General features: G+C 35.3%; 1 protein-coding gene across 1 annotated transcript in view; it reads right to left on the minus strand.

Moving 5' to 3' along the window:
- KPNA3 (karyopherin subunit alpha 3) overlaps window positions 1–15462 on the minus strand; it is a 105843-nt gene that overhangs the window by 43210 nt on the left and 47171 nt on the right. The window contains exon 2 of the mRNA XM_060637919.3: window positions 7334–7378. Within this exon, the coding sequence (XP_060493902.1) occupies window positions 7334–7378 (45 nt within the window). The remainder of the gene's footprint in view (window positions 1–7333; window positions 7379–15462) is intronic.

Genomic DNA, 15462 nt, shown 5'->3' on the forward strand with positions numbered 1-15462 from the left:
CCAAGATATGGAAACAGCCCAAATGTCCATTGATTGATGAATGGATAAAGAAGATACAGTATATGTATATATTATTCAGGCCTAAAAAGAATGAAGTCTTCCCATTTACAATGACATGGATGGAGCCAGAGAGTATTATGCTAAGCGAAATAATTCAGAGAAAGACAAATACCATATGATTTCCCTCATATGGTTTCATTTATAAAACAAATGAGCAAGAAGAAAAAAAGGAGACAGACAAACCAAGAAACAGACTCTTAATTATAGAGAACAAACTGATGGGTACCAGAGGGGAGGTGGAGAGGTGGAGGGGTTAAATAGGTGATGGGGATTAGGGACTGCGCTTGTGATGACCATTCAGTTGTATGGAAGTGTTGAACCACTATACTGTACACCTGAAAGTTGTACAGTTTTACAACAGAAAGGTGTACATACACCTGAAAGTTAACTATATGTTAACTAACTGGAATTAAAAGAAAAAAGAAAAAAACTAATTCAGCATTAAAACCAATAACAGCATTTCATTAAGTTTGATTGAGATAATTGTAAATTTGAATGCAGTTGTAAGAAATAATGCAGAAATCTCTAGCTCAGGTTCTCTTAATTAACATTTTGCAGAACTACAGTATAATATCACAACCAAGACATTGACACTGATATAATCCCTTGATCTTATTCAGATTTCCTGTCTTACTTGTATTCACTGTATGAATGTTTTAAGTGTATTAAATCTATACAGTTTTATCACCTACATGATTTTATCACCTATCCATGATTTTAGTCAAAATACTGAACAGTTCCAAAAACAGAAGATGCCCTCCTGTTGCCTTTTTTTTTTTTTAATTTTTTTTTTTTAACGTTTATTTTATTTTTGAGACAGGGAGAGACAGCATGAACGGGGGAGGGTCAGAGAGAGAGGGAGACACAGAATCGGAAGCAGGCTCCAGGCTCTGAGCTGTCAGCACAGAGCCTGACGGGGGGTCGAACTCACAGATCGTGAAATCATGACCTGAGCCGAAGTCGGATGCTTAACCGACTGAGCCACCCAGGCACCCCTCCTGTTGCCTTTTTATAAGCAAACAACCTCCCTCTCCCTGTAACCCTTGGCAACCACTAATCTGTCCTTCATTCCTAAAATTCTGTCACTTCAAAAATGTTATATAAACGGAATCACACAGTATATAACCTTTTTGTGATGGGCTTTCTTTTGCCCAGCATAATTCCCTAAATATTTGTATAAGTTGTTGCATCTATTAACAGCTTGTTCCTTTTAATTGCGGAATGGCATTTCATGGCAAAGACATGCTAAAGTTTAACGAATTACCCTTTAAAGACATCTGGGTTGGTCCCAGGTTATGGCTATTCCAAAATAAAGCTGTTACAAACATTCATGTACAGGTTTTGTATGAATACCAGTTTTCATATCTCTGGAATAAATGAGTAGGAGTATAACTGGTGGTTATATAGTAGCTACATGTTTTCCAGAGTGATTATACCATTCCACATTCTCATCAGCAACATAGGATTTAACCAATTTATCTGCATCTTCACTAGCTTTTCATGTTGTCATTATTGTTTACTTTAGTCATTCTGATAGATGCTTGCTTAGTTGGTTTTAATCCATAGTTCTCTGATGGCTAATCATGTATTAATAATCATCATCATAGTAAGTACCATCTGTATATATCCTTCACTGAAATATCTCTTCCATCTTTGCCCATTTTCTAATTAGATTCTTTTTTGTTTTGTTTTTTGATTTTTTTAATATTAACCTTTAAGAGTTCATTATATATGCTAGATACTAGTCCTGTATTGGATGTGTGGTTGTCTTCTTGCCTCTAGTTTTGATTTTCATCTTCTTCACATGGGTTTTCACAGAATAAAATTTTTTAATTTGTTAAGCTCCAACTTTCTTTTTATGGATTATGCCTTGTGGTCAACTATAAAAACTCTTCGCCTGGCTCTGGATCCTGAAATTTTCCCTCCATTTATAGTTTCATGTTTTACATTTAAATCTAGGATCCATTTTGTGTTTTTGTATAGGTGTGACGACAATTAGGTTGAGGTTATTTATTTATTTATTTATTTTTGCTCATGAATTTCCAACTGTTCTAGTACCATTTGCTAAAAACGATATTCTTCCTCCATTGAATTGGTTTCGCACCTGCCAAAAGTAACTTGAGTGTATTTGTGTGGATTTGTTTCTGGGTTTTACCTTCTGTTCCATTGATAAATGTGTCCAAGAGCCTTAATATTGGGTAGAGCAATTGCTCCTATGTTATTCTTTGTCAGGATTATTTTAGGTTTCTAGAGTCTGTGCCTTTCCATATACATTTCCGAATAAGCCGGTCTGTGTCTACAAAAAGACTTTGGTGGGATTTTGATAAAAACTCTATTAAACCAACAGATCAGAGAATAGGCATCTTTACTATGATGAATTTTCCAGTTCATGACCACAGTATACATCTCTCCATTTACTTAAGTCTTACTTGATTTCTTCCATCAGCATTTTATAATATTCAGCATACATATCCTGTACATGTTTTGTTAATGTATAACAAAGTATTTTATTTTCTTCAGAGTGGCAATAAATGGTATTGTGCTTTTAATTTTGGTTTCTGCATGTTCATTGTTAGCATACATAAGTGATAGACTTTTATGTGTTAATCTTGTTTCTGTGACTTTGCTGAACTCAATTATTAATTCTAGGAGCTTTTTTGCAGATTCTGTATTAAATAAGAGCAGTAAGAATAGGCATCCTGCCTTGTTCTCAGATCTTAGGGGGAAACCATTCAGTCTTTTCACCATTAAGTATGATGTTAGCTGTAGGTTTTTTTGCAGATGTTCTTTATCAAGTTGATCAAGTTCTAGGGGCACCTGGGTGGCTCAGTCGGTTAAGCATCCAACTTTGGCTCAGGTCATGATCTCATGGTTCACGAGTTCGAACTCTACGTTGGGCTCTTTGCCGACAGCCTGAAGGCTGGAGCCTGCTTCAGATTCTGTGTCTCCCTCTCTCTCTGCCCTTCCCCAGCTTGTGCTCTCTTTTAAAAATAAAAAATAAAATTAAAAAAAAAGTTAAGCAAGTTCTATCTGCAATGTGTCAAAAGTTTTATCAAGAATGAGTGTTGGATTTTGTCAAATGCTTTTTCTGTATCAACTGATATGATAATATAAATTTTCTTTATTATCTTGTTAATATAAGGAACTTAGGGTATTTTTTAAAAAGATATTTTACTACAAGGTCAAACAAAACAATTGCACTGTATCTGATTAGTCAAAGTATGGCATTTTGGTGGTGGTTTTCATTATGTTAAGAACTTAACGTGCCCACCCCCAGATCTAATCACAATAAAATCCTATGGGATATCTAACTGACAAATCACCAAGAGAAGATTATATAAAGTTTAATATAATTTGCCAAAGTTAAAAATGCCACTGATAGGCTTTGGATGGATTTTCAACTCATGAGGCATTATTCACTGAACAAACATTTATATTGAGAGGCATTACAGCATAATGGTTAAGAGCTTTCCCATTTATCAGTTGTGTGATTTTAGGCAAGTTATTTAATTCCTATGTGACTCTGTTTACAACATGATCTAAAACAGAAGTACAGACCTCTGTGTAAGTGTTGATGCATAAATACCTAATTAAATAGGAAAGTAAAATATCAAGGAGGTAAAGGCAAAAAAGTTCAGACAAAAAAAATTTGAGGCCAGTAGAACAGTACATATTAATAACTAGAATTCATCTTTAAGCTGACAGAGCAGTATCAGTGTTATTCAAAGTACAGTCCTTAGGGGCGCCTGGGTGGCTCAGTCGGTTAAGCATCCGACTTCAGCCCAGGTCATGATCTCACAGTTTGTGGGTTCGAGCCCTGCGTCGGGCTCTGTGCTGATAGCTCAGAGCCTGGAGCCTGTTTCAGATTCTGTGTCTCCCTCTCTCTCTGCCCCTCCCCTGTTCACACTCTGTCTCTGTCTCAAGAATAAATAAACATAAAAAAACAAAGTACAGTCCTTGGACTGGCTAAGATTTTCTCAAACTCTATGTTACAGGTCTGCCCCAAAATACAGAGATTTTGTCAGAAATCGATTGTCAAACTATACACATTGTTTATTTACATTATTTATTTATTTATTTAGGCAGAAAGATTTTTTTGGAAAAGGAAGCAGTCAGTCCCTTGTTTAGTATTTTGACATAAGCTCCCTAACTTGTCACAGATTAGGACTTTTGAGTAGCACTGCTCTGTAGCTATCGTATTTTTTCTTGAAAATTCAATAAATTATTTAAATACACAGAAAATTTTAAGATATCATAATCAATTTCATTCTTGAAAATTAGCATTTAATGAGTACAAACTATTGGTCCAGAATTTGACTAGGCATTTAGGGATGGGCTGGGAGAGAGATTTGGGAGTACTAGCAGTGGGGGACTGTGGTTATTACCTTCACTTAAGATGATTACAATCTAATAAAAATAGAGCTCATCTATGAAACTCTGGAAACTAGCTTTCTTGTATTAACAAGAATCTCAATGTCATTAACGACAATGCTGTGATCTTCTCCTTAATGGAGGTATAGAGATAGCAAGGCTAGAAGTAGACAGACACTCTGACCATAAAGAATAAAGGAATCTTCTCTTGAAAGGTTCTCCATACCTCTACAGAATGGTATCAAAATCAATTAAGCTTTGTTTGAAGTTTAGGCTTTGTTTCAGGAACTGTTCATATTCTGGGGCTTACTCAGGGAATTCTGAAATGTGAAGTAAGGAAATTTCTTGAGATTTCCTTAGTTAATTTCATTTTTGGTCCTTCTATAAGAATTTCTAGGAACTAATTCTAGTAACCGGAAAGGAATAATGTTATTTAGGAATAAAAAGAATAACAGGACTCTAAGGCAAACAAAGTGGATATTAAAAGATGTACTGTGACAAGCAAGAAATTTTAATTCTATAAATTAAATACAGAAGACAGTACAACTATAGAAGAAGGAACAAACAACCAAATATTAAGAAAAGTGAATAGCTTAAATTAATAAGCATATTTGAAGGGCTAAAAAGCTTAAAACGAGAGGATTCTGAATAATACCAGGACAAATATAAAAGTTTTGAGTTGTATTCCAAGCATGAAAATTGAAGGGAAAGTAAAGGCCCACATCTGGGGATAGCTGGTATAATGTTAACAGATGTTTTATTCCTACCATTCCTACTGTCTCTATTAAGAAGAATGATCTTCACATGATGAATGAAAAACCAGACACAAAAGGACACTTACTGTTCTATTTACATAAAGTTCAAACTATGCAAAATAATCTATAATATTAAATATCAGGATAATGGTTACCTTTGGGGGAAAGGAGTAACTGGGAAGGAGCCCTGGAATACAAGTAATGTTCTTTCTTGATCTAGAAGCTTATTATACAGATAACTGTATAACAGTTCACTTTGTGAAAACTCATCAAGCTTAAGATGTGTTGACTTTTTTTTATTAAAAAAAAATTTTTTTTTAATGTTTTATTTATTTTTAAGACAGAGAGAGACAGAGTATGAGTGGGGATGGGGCAGAGAGAGAGGGAGACACAGAATCTGAAGCAGTCTCCAGGCCGTGAGCTGTCAGCACAGAGCCCGATGCGGGGCTCAAACTCACGAACTGTGAGATCATGACCTGAGCCGAAGTCGGACGCTCAACCAACTGAGCCACCCGGGTGCCCCTGACTTTTTTCTATGTATGTTATATGCTAATAAAAAGTTTAAAAGAAAAAAAAAGAAGCTAGGTACAAAGTGTTAAGACTGGCAAGGAGCCTACCTCACTCTTTATTTAGCTAGTTGACTTCTCTGGTCCAAATGAACCAAGGATGTGAAAAAACTTGAAAATATGATTGCCAAATCACTGTTGTTAATTGGTAAGTATCTTTGAAGAGGTTAAGGAGTTGAAAGAACACTGGATTTAGCAAGCATTTTTCAATTGTAATAAAGATTGGGGGGGAGGGGTTGCAGGAGAATGAATTTCAGTAACTATATACTATTTATGAGCATAAAACATTGATGCTGGGTAAAAATTCATGACCCAAAATGGGTATTAAATAAATACATATTAAGTACATAAATGCACAGGTCTATTTAGTTTTTTTTTTTTTTAATTTTTTTTTTAACGTTTTATTTATTTTTGAGACAGAGAGAGACAGAGCATGAACGGGGGAGGGGCAGAGAGAGAGAGGGAGACCCAGAATCAGAAGCAAGCTCCAGGCTCTGAGCCATCAGCCCAGAGCCCAACGCGGGGCTCGAACTCGCAGACCGCGAGATCGTGACCTGAGCCGAAGTCAGAGGCTTAACCGACTGAGCCACCCAGGCGCCCCGGGATCTATTTAGTTTTAGTGACTGGGAGAGTGTTACTCTCAGAATCAAGACCTTCCTTCTCTTTAAAACTGAAAAATTTTAAGATGATAATTTTAATTTAGGAATTTCAGGAGTGAAAAAAAGGATCTAACCTAAAACAAACACAAAGATTTGAATATAAGTTCCAAAATATATTTTTTTTAAATGTACACATAATATAGAGAACTAGTTATGTATATATTTTTTTACGTTTTTATTTTATTTATTTATTTCGAGACAGAGATGGCACAAGTGGGGGAGGGGCAGAGAGAGAGAGAGAGAGAGAGAGAGAGAGAGAGGGAGAGAATATCCCAAGCAGGCTCCTCATTGTCAGCACAGTATCCAATGCGGGGCTCATACTCATGATCCTGAGCCAAAACCAAGAGTTAGATGCTTAACCAACTAACCTACCTAGGCGCCCAATTATGTGTATTTTCTTGATTGGCAACTGAAATATTTGCTTCAAATAAAATGTGCTTGCATGAAAACACAGTATCATAAAGGTAACTCTAAAGTCCTCCAAAAAAAAAATAGATGAAAATACAATATAGTTTAACAGCAGTTGCATTTAATTGGTAAGATATAAGGTTATTCTACTTTTATTTTTCTAAAGAATCTTGAGCAAGTATGTTTAACTTTTATACAAAGAAGGTGGAGGAATCCTGTCTGGCACATAGCCTAAAAAAAAGAGGGTATTAAGGAAAAACCCACAAGAGTGTCTAATTTCATCAGATGTGACAATTTCAATGTTGGTATTAAAGTACTTCACACAGTACATAGCACCTCAATAAATGAAAGCTTTCAATATATACCATTATAAACTATTTAATGATGTATATGCTGTGTGGTTTAGGGTTGATCACTAATTTGCACAGTATTTTCATTATTCAAGTCATACAGAATTTAAAAAATCAGAAAAATCTCCTATTTACTTTCTGTTTCTGTTACTTTACTTTCTTACCTTTCGCAGTTCAACCGTCACTTCATTTCGGTGTCTTCGCATTGTCTAAAAAGAAAAATAAAGAATATGTAAGTACCTAAATATTGACACTGCTAGTAGATACGTTAAGGTCTTAGGCATTTAATATTTAAAAAATTTTTAGAAGTAATTGCTCTTTAAGGGTTAAGGATTGGTCAGTTTTAGACTCTGAATGAACTATAGGAGGTTAAAAAGCCAAAACTCCTGTCTATTTTACTGGATATCTGTTGGTTAATTTGGGGGGGAACATGAGGTGGGGCTTGGCTGCCTAGAATCCATTCCCCTTTCCTAACTGCACCCAGGTTTCTCTGTGGAATTATATATCCTCTGCTGTAGACTGCCCTGATGGAACTGCCTATTAAAGTATCTCACTCTGTCCTCGTTTTGAATAGGGCATGAGACCAAAACCATGCCAGCAGAACTCTCTCCCTCATAACTCTGAACCCTGAGCAAAGTGGAAAGGAAAAAAAAAAGAGTAGGTTCTATTCCCAGTTCTCAGGTGTTGCTACTCATTCTATGAACTACCCATATGTTTCCAAAAAATTGTTTTTCCTTAAATCAGCCAGAGTTGGTTTTTGTTGTTTACAACCAATGAAATCTATCTCAAATGATTCATGTTTTAAAAAAGTAAAGAACTCATTGTCATGGCCTTAAAACCACATGAAAAGGAAAATAAATTTGGGATAGATATTTTGTATCAAAAGGCAAACAAGTATCCTTTTTTTTTTTTTTTTAATGTTTATTTGTTTTGAGAGAGAGAGCACACAGACAGGAGAAGGGCAGAGAAAAAGGGAGAGAGAATCCCAAGCAGGCTCCATGCTGACATGGGGCTCAATCTCAGAACCATGAGGTCATGACCTTAGACGAAATCAAGAATCGGAACGGATTGAGCCACCCAGGTGCCCCCAAAGAAGTATCCTTCGAAGTTTACTGAGAGGCTCCATCAGCCATGTCTTATCAGGAATGACTGAAATGATTAGATATCCCCTCTCTCCCTTGATACGCTGATACAATGAATTATTTTATTACATATGTAAGTATGTAAAATCCTTACAGTTTTGGAATAAAGGCTACATAAAGGTTACATGGTCATGGTATATTATTATTTTAATATATTGCCAGACTCAGTATACTACTATTTTATTTGATAATTCTTTTGTATGGTATCGCTGTCAAGTTTTCTTAAATTGCAGTGATAAATTCTCCTTTGGGGAGAAACCCCATGAAAATCAAATTATAAAGTTTGCTAAATATACCGAAATATTAATCTAAACTTATGCTTAAATATAGATATATATTAAATGTAAACAAAACTGCCAAACAAAATTCAAATTAGTAGCATTCATTTAATGTAATGAAATGATGCACTGATAAAATTATTATCACTATTAGGGTTCAACAGTAGAAAGACAGCCTTGAATCTAATTCTATACTATGTTTCTGTGTTTTGACTTTAATACTATTAATACAGAGACTGCTTAATACACAGACTGCTTCATATATTCATCATAAAGAATGGTAATAAATGTTGAGCAATCTTCAAATACTAATATTAATTTGATAACTCTAAATTGTCTTGATTCACTGAAGATTAGAACTATACTGCTGTTAAAATTTATTTGCCCACATGAATATCTAATTCAACTGTTACTGGAACTGAGAAGAAAAAAATATCTTTTTTTTTTTTTTAATTGGTTTCAGGAGTAGAATTTAGTGCTTATCACAAGTGCCCGCCTTAATGCCCATCACCCAATTAGCCTACTTCCCCCTACCTACCTCCTCTCCAGCAACCCTTGGTTTGTTGTCTATAATTAAGAATGTCTATGGTTTGCCTCCCTGTTTTTATCTTATTTTATTAGAAAAAAATATTTTAATTGCAATAACAACTACACTTGTTTATGAACTGTTATGATAGGAATACAACAAAAAAGATCCAGGCAACATATCCCTTAAAAAATATGATCAAGTTAATGCTATATTGTAATTCACATCAAAATACTTCAGGATCCATAGGAGTAGTGAGTCAACTTCTGAAGTTCCCTAAATTAAGAATCCACACTTCACAGTGGGTTAGCTAGCATTTAAAGCACCCATTTCAGAAGTTAGCTCCCAGTTAATAAGTGCTTCGAATACCAACATCTGAATTTAGGGAGTGGTTTGTTAATTAGTATAAAAGAGATATTGGAAATAGCATTTTATTGCCAAAATGGAATTGTTCAAGATATACAGACTGGTTAGGAATGTTGTGTAGGTGCCTTGATTCTTACTTGTTTGCAGTTTAAGAATCTGGAAAGCCCTGCAGTCTGTCTTCAGAGAGGTTTTTGAATCCCTTTGATCCTATATCCCACACCTTCTAGGAGGATTTTGTCACCTAACCCTAATCAGTTCTTTATGGTGTATGCTTAAAGATGGAAGTTTTACTGCAAGGTGGTAACTGCTTGCTAATACGTGTTTGTGTAAGTGGCAGAATTCTAAAGCTTGTTTTATTATAATGTAACACACTGGTAGTAAAATTTCTAAGGAAAATACATATATTATCTCACCTATCTCTAATAGTTAAACGCCTCCTACTCATCCAAAAGAACCATATGTATGTAAAATAGCCAAATGGCTTAGGTCAGTTAGCCACAGGTACTGACTACTATGTACACGATGAAAGTACCATTAAGTTAGTCATGACTTGTTCCGTTCTCTGAATTACAGAAGAGGCTCCACTTTGGGCCTCTTTCTTTCATTCTTCTGAAGCTGATGGTATCTACTCTCATGTCTTCAATTTCTGTTTGATGACCACTCTCAAAATATCTATCTTTAGCTCAACCCTCTTGCCTGAGCTCCAATCTGTAAGAGTAATATTCACTCACTCAACAAAAATTTACTGAATTCATCTAAAATGCACCACGCAATATGCCTGCAACCAGGACAAGTACAGAATGTACAGTCTAGTACAGTGGTCAGCAAACTAGAGCCTATGGCCCAAATCTGATTGCTGTCTGTTTTTTTGTAGGGCCCAACAGGAATGGTTTTATACTTTTAAGTGGTTATATCATAAATGATACTAAGTATCCACATAATATCCTTATTTTTTTATTTTTAAATTTTTTGTAATGTTTATTTACTTTTGAGAGAAAACGAGAGACAGAGTATGAGCAGGGGCAGGGGCAGAGAGAGGGAGACACAGAATCCAAAGCAGATTCCAGGCTCTGAGCTGTCAGCACAGACCCCAACACGGGGCTCGAGCCCACGGATCCTGAGATCATGACCTGAGCCAAAGTCAGATGTTTGACCAACTGAGCCACCCAGGTGCCCCATAATATCCTTTTTTTTTTTTTTGTCTCTTGGCTCCCAAAACCTTCAATATTTACCATCTGTCTGTCCTTTTAAGAAAAAGTTTGTGAACAGTTGGTCTAGTAAAAAACATAGGATTAATAAGCAGTAATACAAATGTGTTAAATGTTAAGATAGGAAAGTAAATAAAGTTCTATATCAGAAGGAGACATATCAGAGAATCAGGAAAAAGCTCCCTGAAGAAATTAAATATGTCTGTATGTGTGTTTGGGGGTGGAGGATAGATTGTTGCAAGGCCTCACATCCAGGATGCTTACAAATATCATAATAGCTGGTCCCTCTTGTCCCTTTACTCCTCACCTCTCAAAAAAATACCTTCCCCCTAAAAAATTACTCTTCCATGAATATTCCCAATATTAGGAAAAAGTACCATCATCCAAACAGTTGTAAGAACCCTATCTTGGGAGATCATCCATGTCTTTGCAGTCCCTCACTCTTTGTTATCCAACAAGTCACCAAAATAGGATTCAAACCTTCTAGCTCCACTGCCATTATCCTAGACTAAGCCACTATCATCTCACCTGGTTCACCACAATAGCTAGTGTACTTGTGTTGTCCTTCTCTTGAATAAAACTTCTCAGTGAAGTTTTTAATCACCTGCCATCTCCCACCTCACACAAAAAAGGGAAAAATGTTACCAGGACAGCCAAACCAAAATCCCAAGGACAAAATCTACAAAATTGGGTGACAGGGTATCCCCTTGAATTCTCAAATACAAGCAGGATCTGGTTAAATCGCCAACTATAGGACTCACATGGTATCAGCATATATATAGAAGGAAACAGAAGGATAGAAGTAATATAATAGGGTAAATGAAGGACTTGAAGCCAGAAAAACCCCAAATCACAAATCACTAGAGTCTAGAAAGGCAATTTGAGAACAGCTACAAGTGGAAAAGATCTTTTGTATATACCAATACTATAAAGTAGGAAAAGTAAGGCTCTAGATTCAAAAACTAAGGACTGAAATCCCCCTTCTTGGGTGAAGCCCTAAACTGAAAAGAATTTCTGGGAGCAGAATACCAAGTGAGCAGCACAGGCACAATGAAGCAAAGAAAAGGAGGGTCCAGATATAAGTGGGTTAATGAAACAGTCAGATCTCAGAACACAGGAAGCCAAATACTTCTTATCATTTCATAAAAATCAACAGAGGAAGGGGTATAGATAGGGCGGTAAAGGAGACAAACTATCCTGACCAACCTCTTGCTCCAAAAAGTTCAGGAAAGCCTATTATAAAATGAACAACAGAAAAGGATTGGGGTCAAATCCCATGTCGTAAGAAATGGGAAAATAAGGAGCAGAACGTTGACACTAAAAGCTTGCTACCAAAAAGCCATACCTATAAAACATAAAAATTATATCCAAGATAATGTGAAATAACATTTTATATCAGAATTAGAAAAACTTAGAAATCAGGAAACAATTTGAAATAAAAGAAATAAATTATTTCAGAAAGGAAACCTAAACAAGAATAATCATGAGATTCAAAACACAATAGATAATGCTTAAGAGATAAAGAATGTGCAAATAAATTTTTAAATCAAAAAGAAATGAAGGTGAGGGGTGTGTGGCTGGCTCAGTTGGTAGAGCATATGACTCTTGATCTTGAGGTTGAAATTTCGATCCCCACATCGGGTGTAGAGATTGCTTAAAAATAAAATCTTTAAAAAAAAAAACACCAGAAATGAAGGTGAAAATTATTAGAATGAAAGTGACAATAAAGTTAAGCAAAGATCCTAAATACACATAAGGAGTTTTCAAAGAGGAAAAACAAAGCAATAAAATACAGCAAATATTAAAGACTATAATTAAAGGGACGCCTGGATGGCTCTGTCAGTTAAGCATCCGACTTCAGCTCAGGTCATAATCTCAGGGTCTGTGGATTCGAGCCCCGTGTCGGGCTCTGTGCTGACAGTTCAGAGCTTACTTCGAATTCTGTGTCTCCTCTCTCTGTCTCAAAAACAAACATTAAAAAAAAAAAAAAAAACTATAAAGAGAAAAAAGTCCTGCAACTAGAAGTCTTGAAATTAAATATTGAAAGAGTACACCAATGCCTGGGAAATCAACTGAGAAAAACCAACACTAAGATATATTACAAAAACAAATGGATTTCCAAAAAGGAAAAAGAAAGAAAGAAAGAAAGAAAGAAAGAAAGAAAGAAAGGAAGGAAGGAAGGAAAAATGCCTCTGGGCATTAGACCAAAAAAATCTAGCGATTTATAAGGTAGGTCTAATAAATCAGTTCAATAAGGTCACAGAATACAACACAAAAACACAAAAATCAACTGTATGTCTATATACTAGGAATGAACACATGGGCACCAAAATTAAAAATACACCCAGTATCCTTTATAATCTCTCAAAAAATACTTAAGTATAAACCTAACGATACATGTATAGGACATACATGTGGAAAGCTACACAACACTGATGAAGGAATTCAAAGATCTAAAACAATAGAGAGACATATTGTATTCATGGATTAGTAGACTCAACTTGGTAAACACGTCAATTCTCCCCACAATAACATACAGATTTAACCCAATTCCGCTCAAAATCTCAGCAACATTCTTTGTAGATACAGAAAACAGTGTTCTAAAATTTATATAGAAAGGCAAAGTAATATGAAGAGCTAAAACAATTTTTAAATTTTTTTAGTGTTTATTTTATTTTTGAGACCAAGAGAGACAGAGCATGAGTGGGGGAGGGGCAGGGAGAGGGAGAGAGAGAGAGAGAGAGAGAGAGAGAGAGAGAGAGAGATACAGAATCCAAAGCAGGCTCCAGGCTCTGAGCTGTCAGCACAGAGCCTGACGAGGGGCTCGAACTTGTCAACCATGAGATCATAACGTGAGCTGAAGTCGGATGCTCATCCAACTGAACCACCCAGGCGCTCCAAACAATTTTTAAAAAGAAGAAAGTGGAAGGGACCAGTCTATCCAATTTCAAGATTACACAGCTATAGTAAACACTGTGTGATACTGGTGGATCAATGGAACAGGATTAAAAACAAAAACAAAATAGACCTATACAAATATGCTCAAACTGATTTTTGACAAAGGGTAAAAGTAATTCAGTAAAGGAAAGATAGACTTTTCAACAAATGGTGCTGGAACAGGTAGACACTGCTAGACAAAATGTATTAATCTCAACTTAAGTCACATATACTACACAAAAATTAATATAAAATGAGATCACATTTAAGTGCAAAACTATAAAGCTGTTAGAAAAAAATCTCTGGGATCTAGAGCAAGGCAAAGAGTTCTTAAACTTGACCTTAAAAGCATGATGCATAAAGAAATAACTGGTAAATTGGACCTCATCAAAATTAAAAAATGTTGCTCTGAGAAAGCCCCCATGTGAAGGGGATAAAAAAGCTATAGACTGGGAAAAAAAATTTGCAAACAACATATCTAATAAAGGGCTAATATCTAGAATATATAGAGAATTCTCAAAGCTAATTAGACAATCAATTAAATTAGAAAATGGGCAAAAAAATTAAGAGACATTTTATCAAAGAGGATATACAGATGGCCAAGAAGCACAAGAAAAGATGTTCAATGTCATTTGCCATTAGGGGAATGCAAATTAAAACCACAATGAGATATTACTATACATCTATCAGAACAGCTAAAATAAACAACTGTGACAACACCAAATGTTAGTATGTGGAAAAACTCATACATTGCTAGTGGAATCGTAAAATGGTACAGCTATTAGGAAAACAGTTTCTTAAAAAACTAAACATGAAAATACCACAGTACACAGCAACTGCACTTCTAGATATTTCTCCCAGAGAAATGAAAACTTATGTTCACAAAAAATCTGTAAATAAATATTTACAACAGTCTTATTCATAAAAAACCCAAACCTGGAAACACCCCAGGTATCCTTCATATAGTTTATATGGAGTTTTGGTTATATAGTTTAACCACACTACATATCATGTAGTATTACCAAACAGTAAAAAGAAATGAACTATTGAGACAAACAACTTGAACGAATCTCCAGGGAATTATGCTAAGAGAAAAAAAAAAAGCTAATCCCAAAAGGTTACATACCATATGATTCCATTTATATAACATTCTTGAAGTAACAAAATTACAGAAAAGGAGATTAGTGGTTGCCAGGGATTAAGGGTGGGGGGCAGGGATGGGAAGGAGGGAGAATGGCTACTAATTGGCAACAAGAGAGAGCCTTGTGATAGAAATGTTTTATATTTTCACTGTATAAATATCAACATTTTACTATAATGTTTACAAGATGTTATCACTGGGGGAAACTGGGTACAGGGTACATAGGTATTTCTCTGTATTATGTTTTACAATTGCACGTGAAGCTACAACTATCTCAAAATAATGGCCAATTTTTAAAAACTTTTTTAAAAAGGACACACTTGACATCAGATGCTGAGGAAAAGGGAAAGAGGTCACAACCAATGTCAATAATGCACATAATAGGGAATCAACAGATAACTGTAACTTAAAAGGGGGGGGAGCTAAATGATGCTAACCACTGTAACAAATATACAAACTTTCCAAAATTCCAAAAAGTAAACTAAAAAACTGTAAATAAAACAGACCACATATAAGTATTTTACACAAAAATAAATGGGAATAAGGAGGAACTAGGGTAAAGAGCTCAAGGAAACGAGGCTCCCCTTTGTCTTCACAAGCATATGAAAATGAATCACACACATGTATGAGAAAATTAAACTTCAAAAGAAAAGCAATTCCTAAAAATAAAAGATTAAAAAAATTAATGAACCTAA

Source organism: Panthera onca, chromosome A1 (assembly GCF_046562875.1).
Source record: "Panthera onca isolate mPanOnc1 chromosome A1, mPanOnc1 haplotype 2, whole genome shotgun sequence".
Taxonomy (NCBI): Eukaryota; Metazoa; Chordata; class Mammalia; order Carnivora; family Felidae; genus Panthera; species Panthera onca.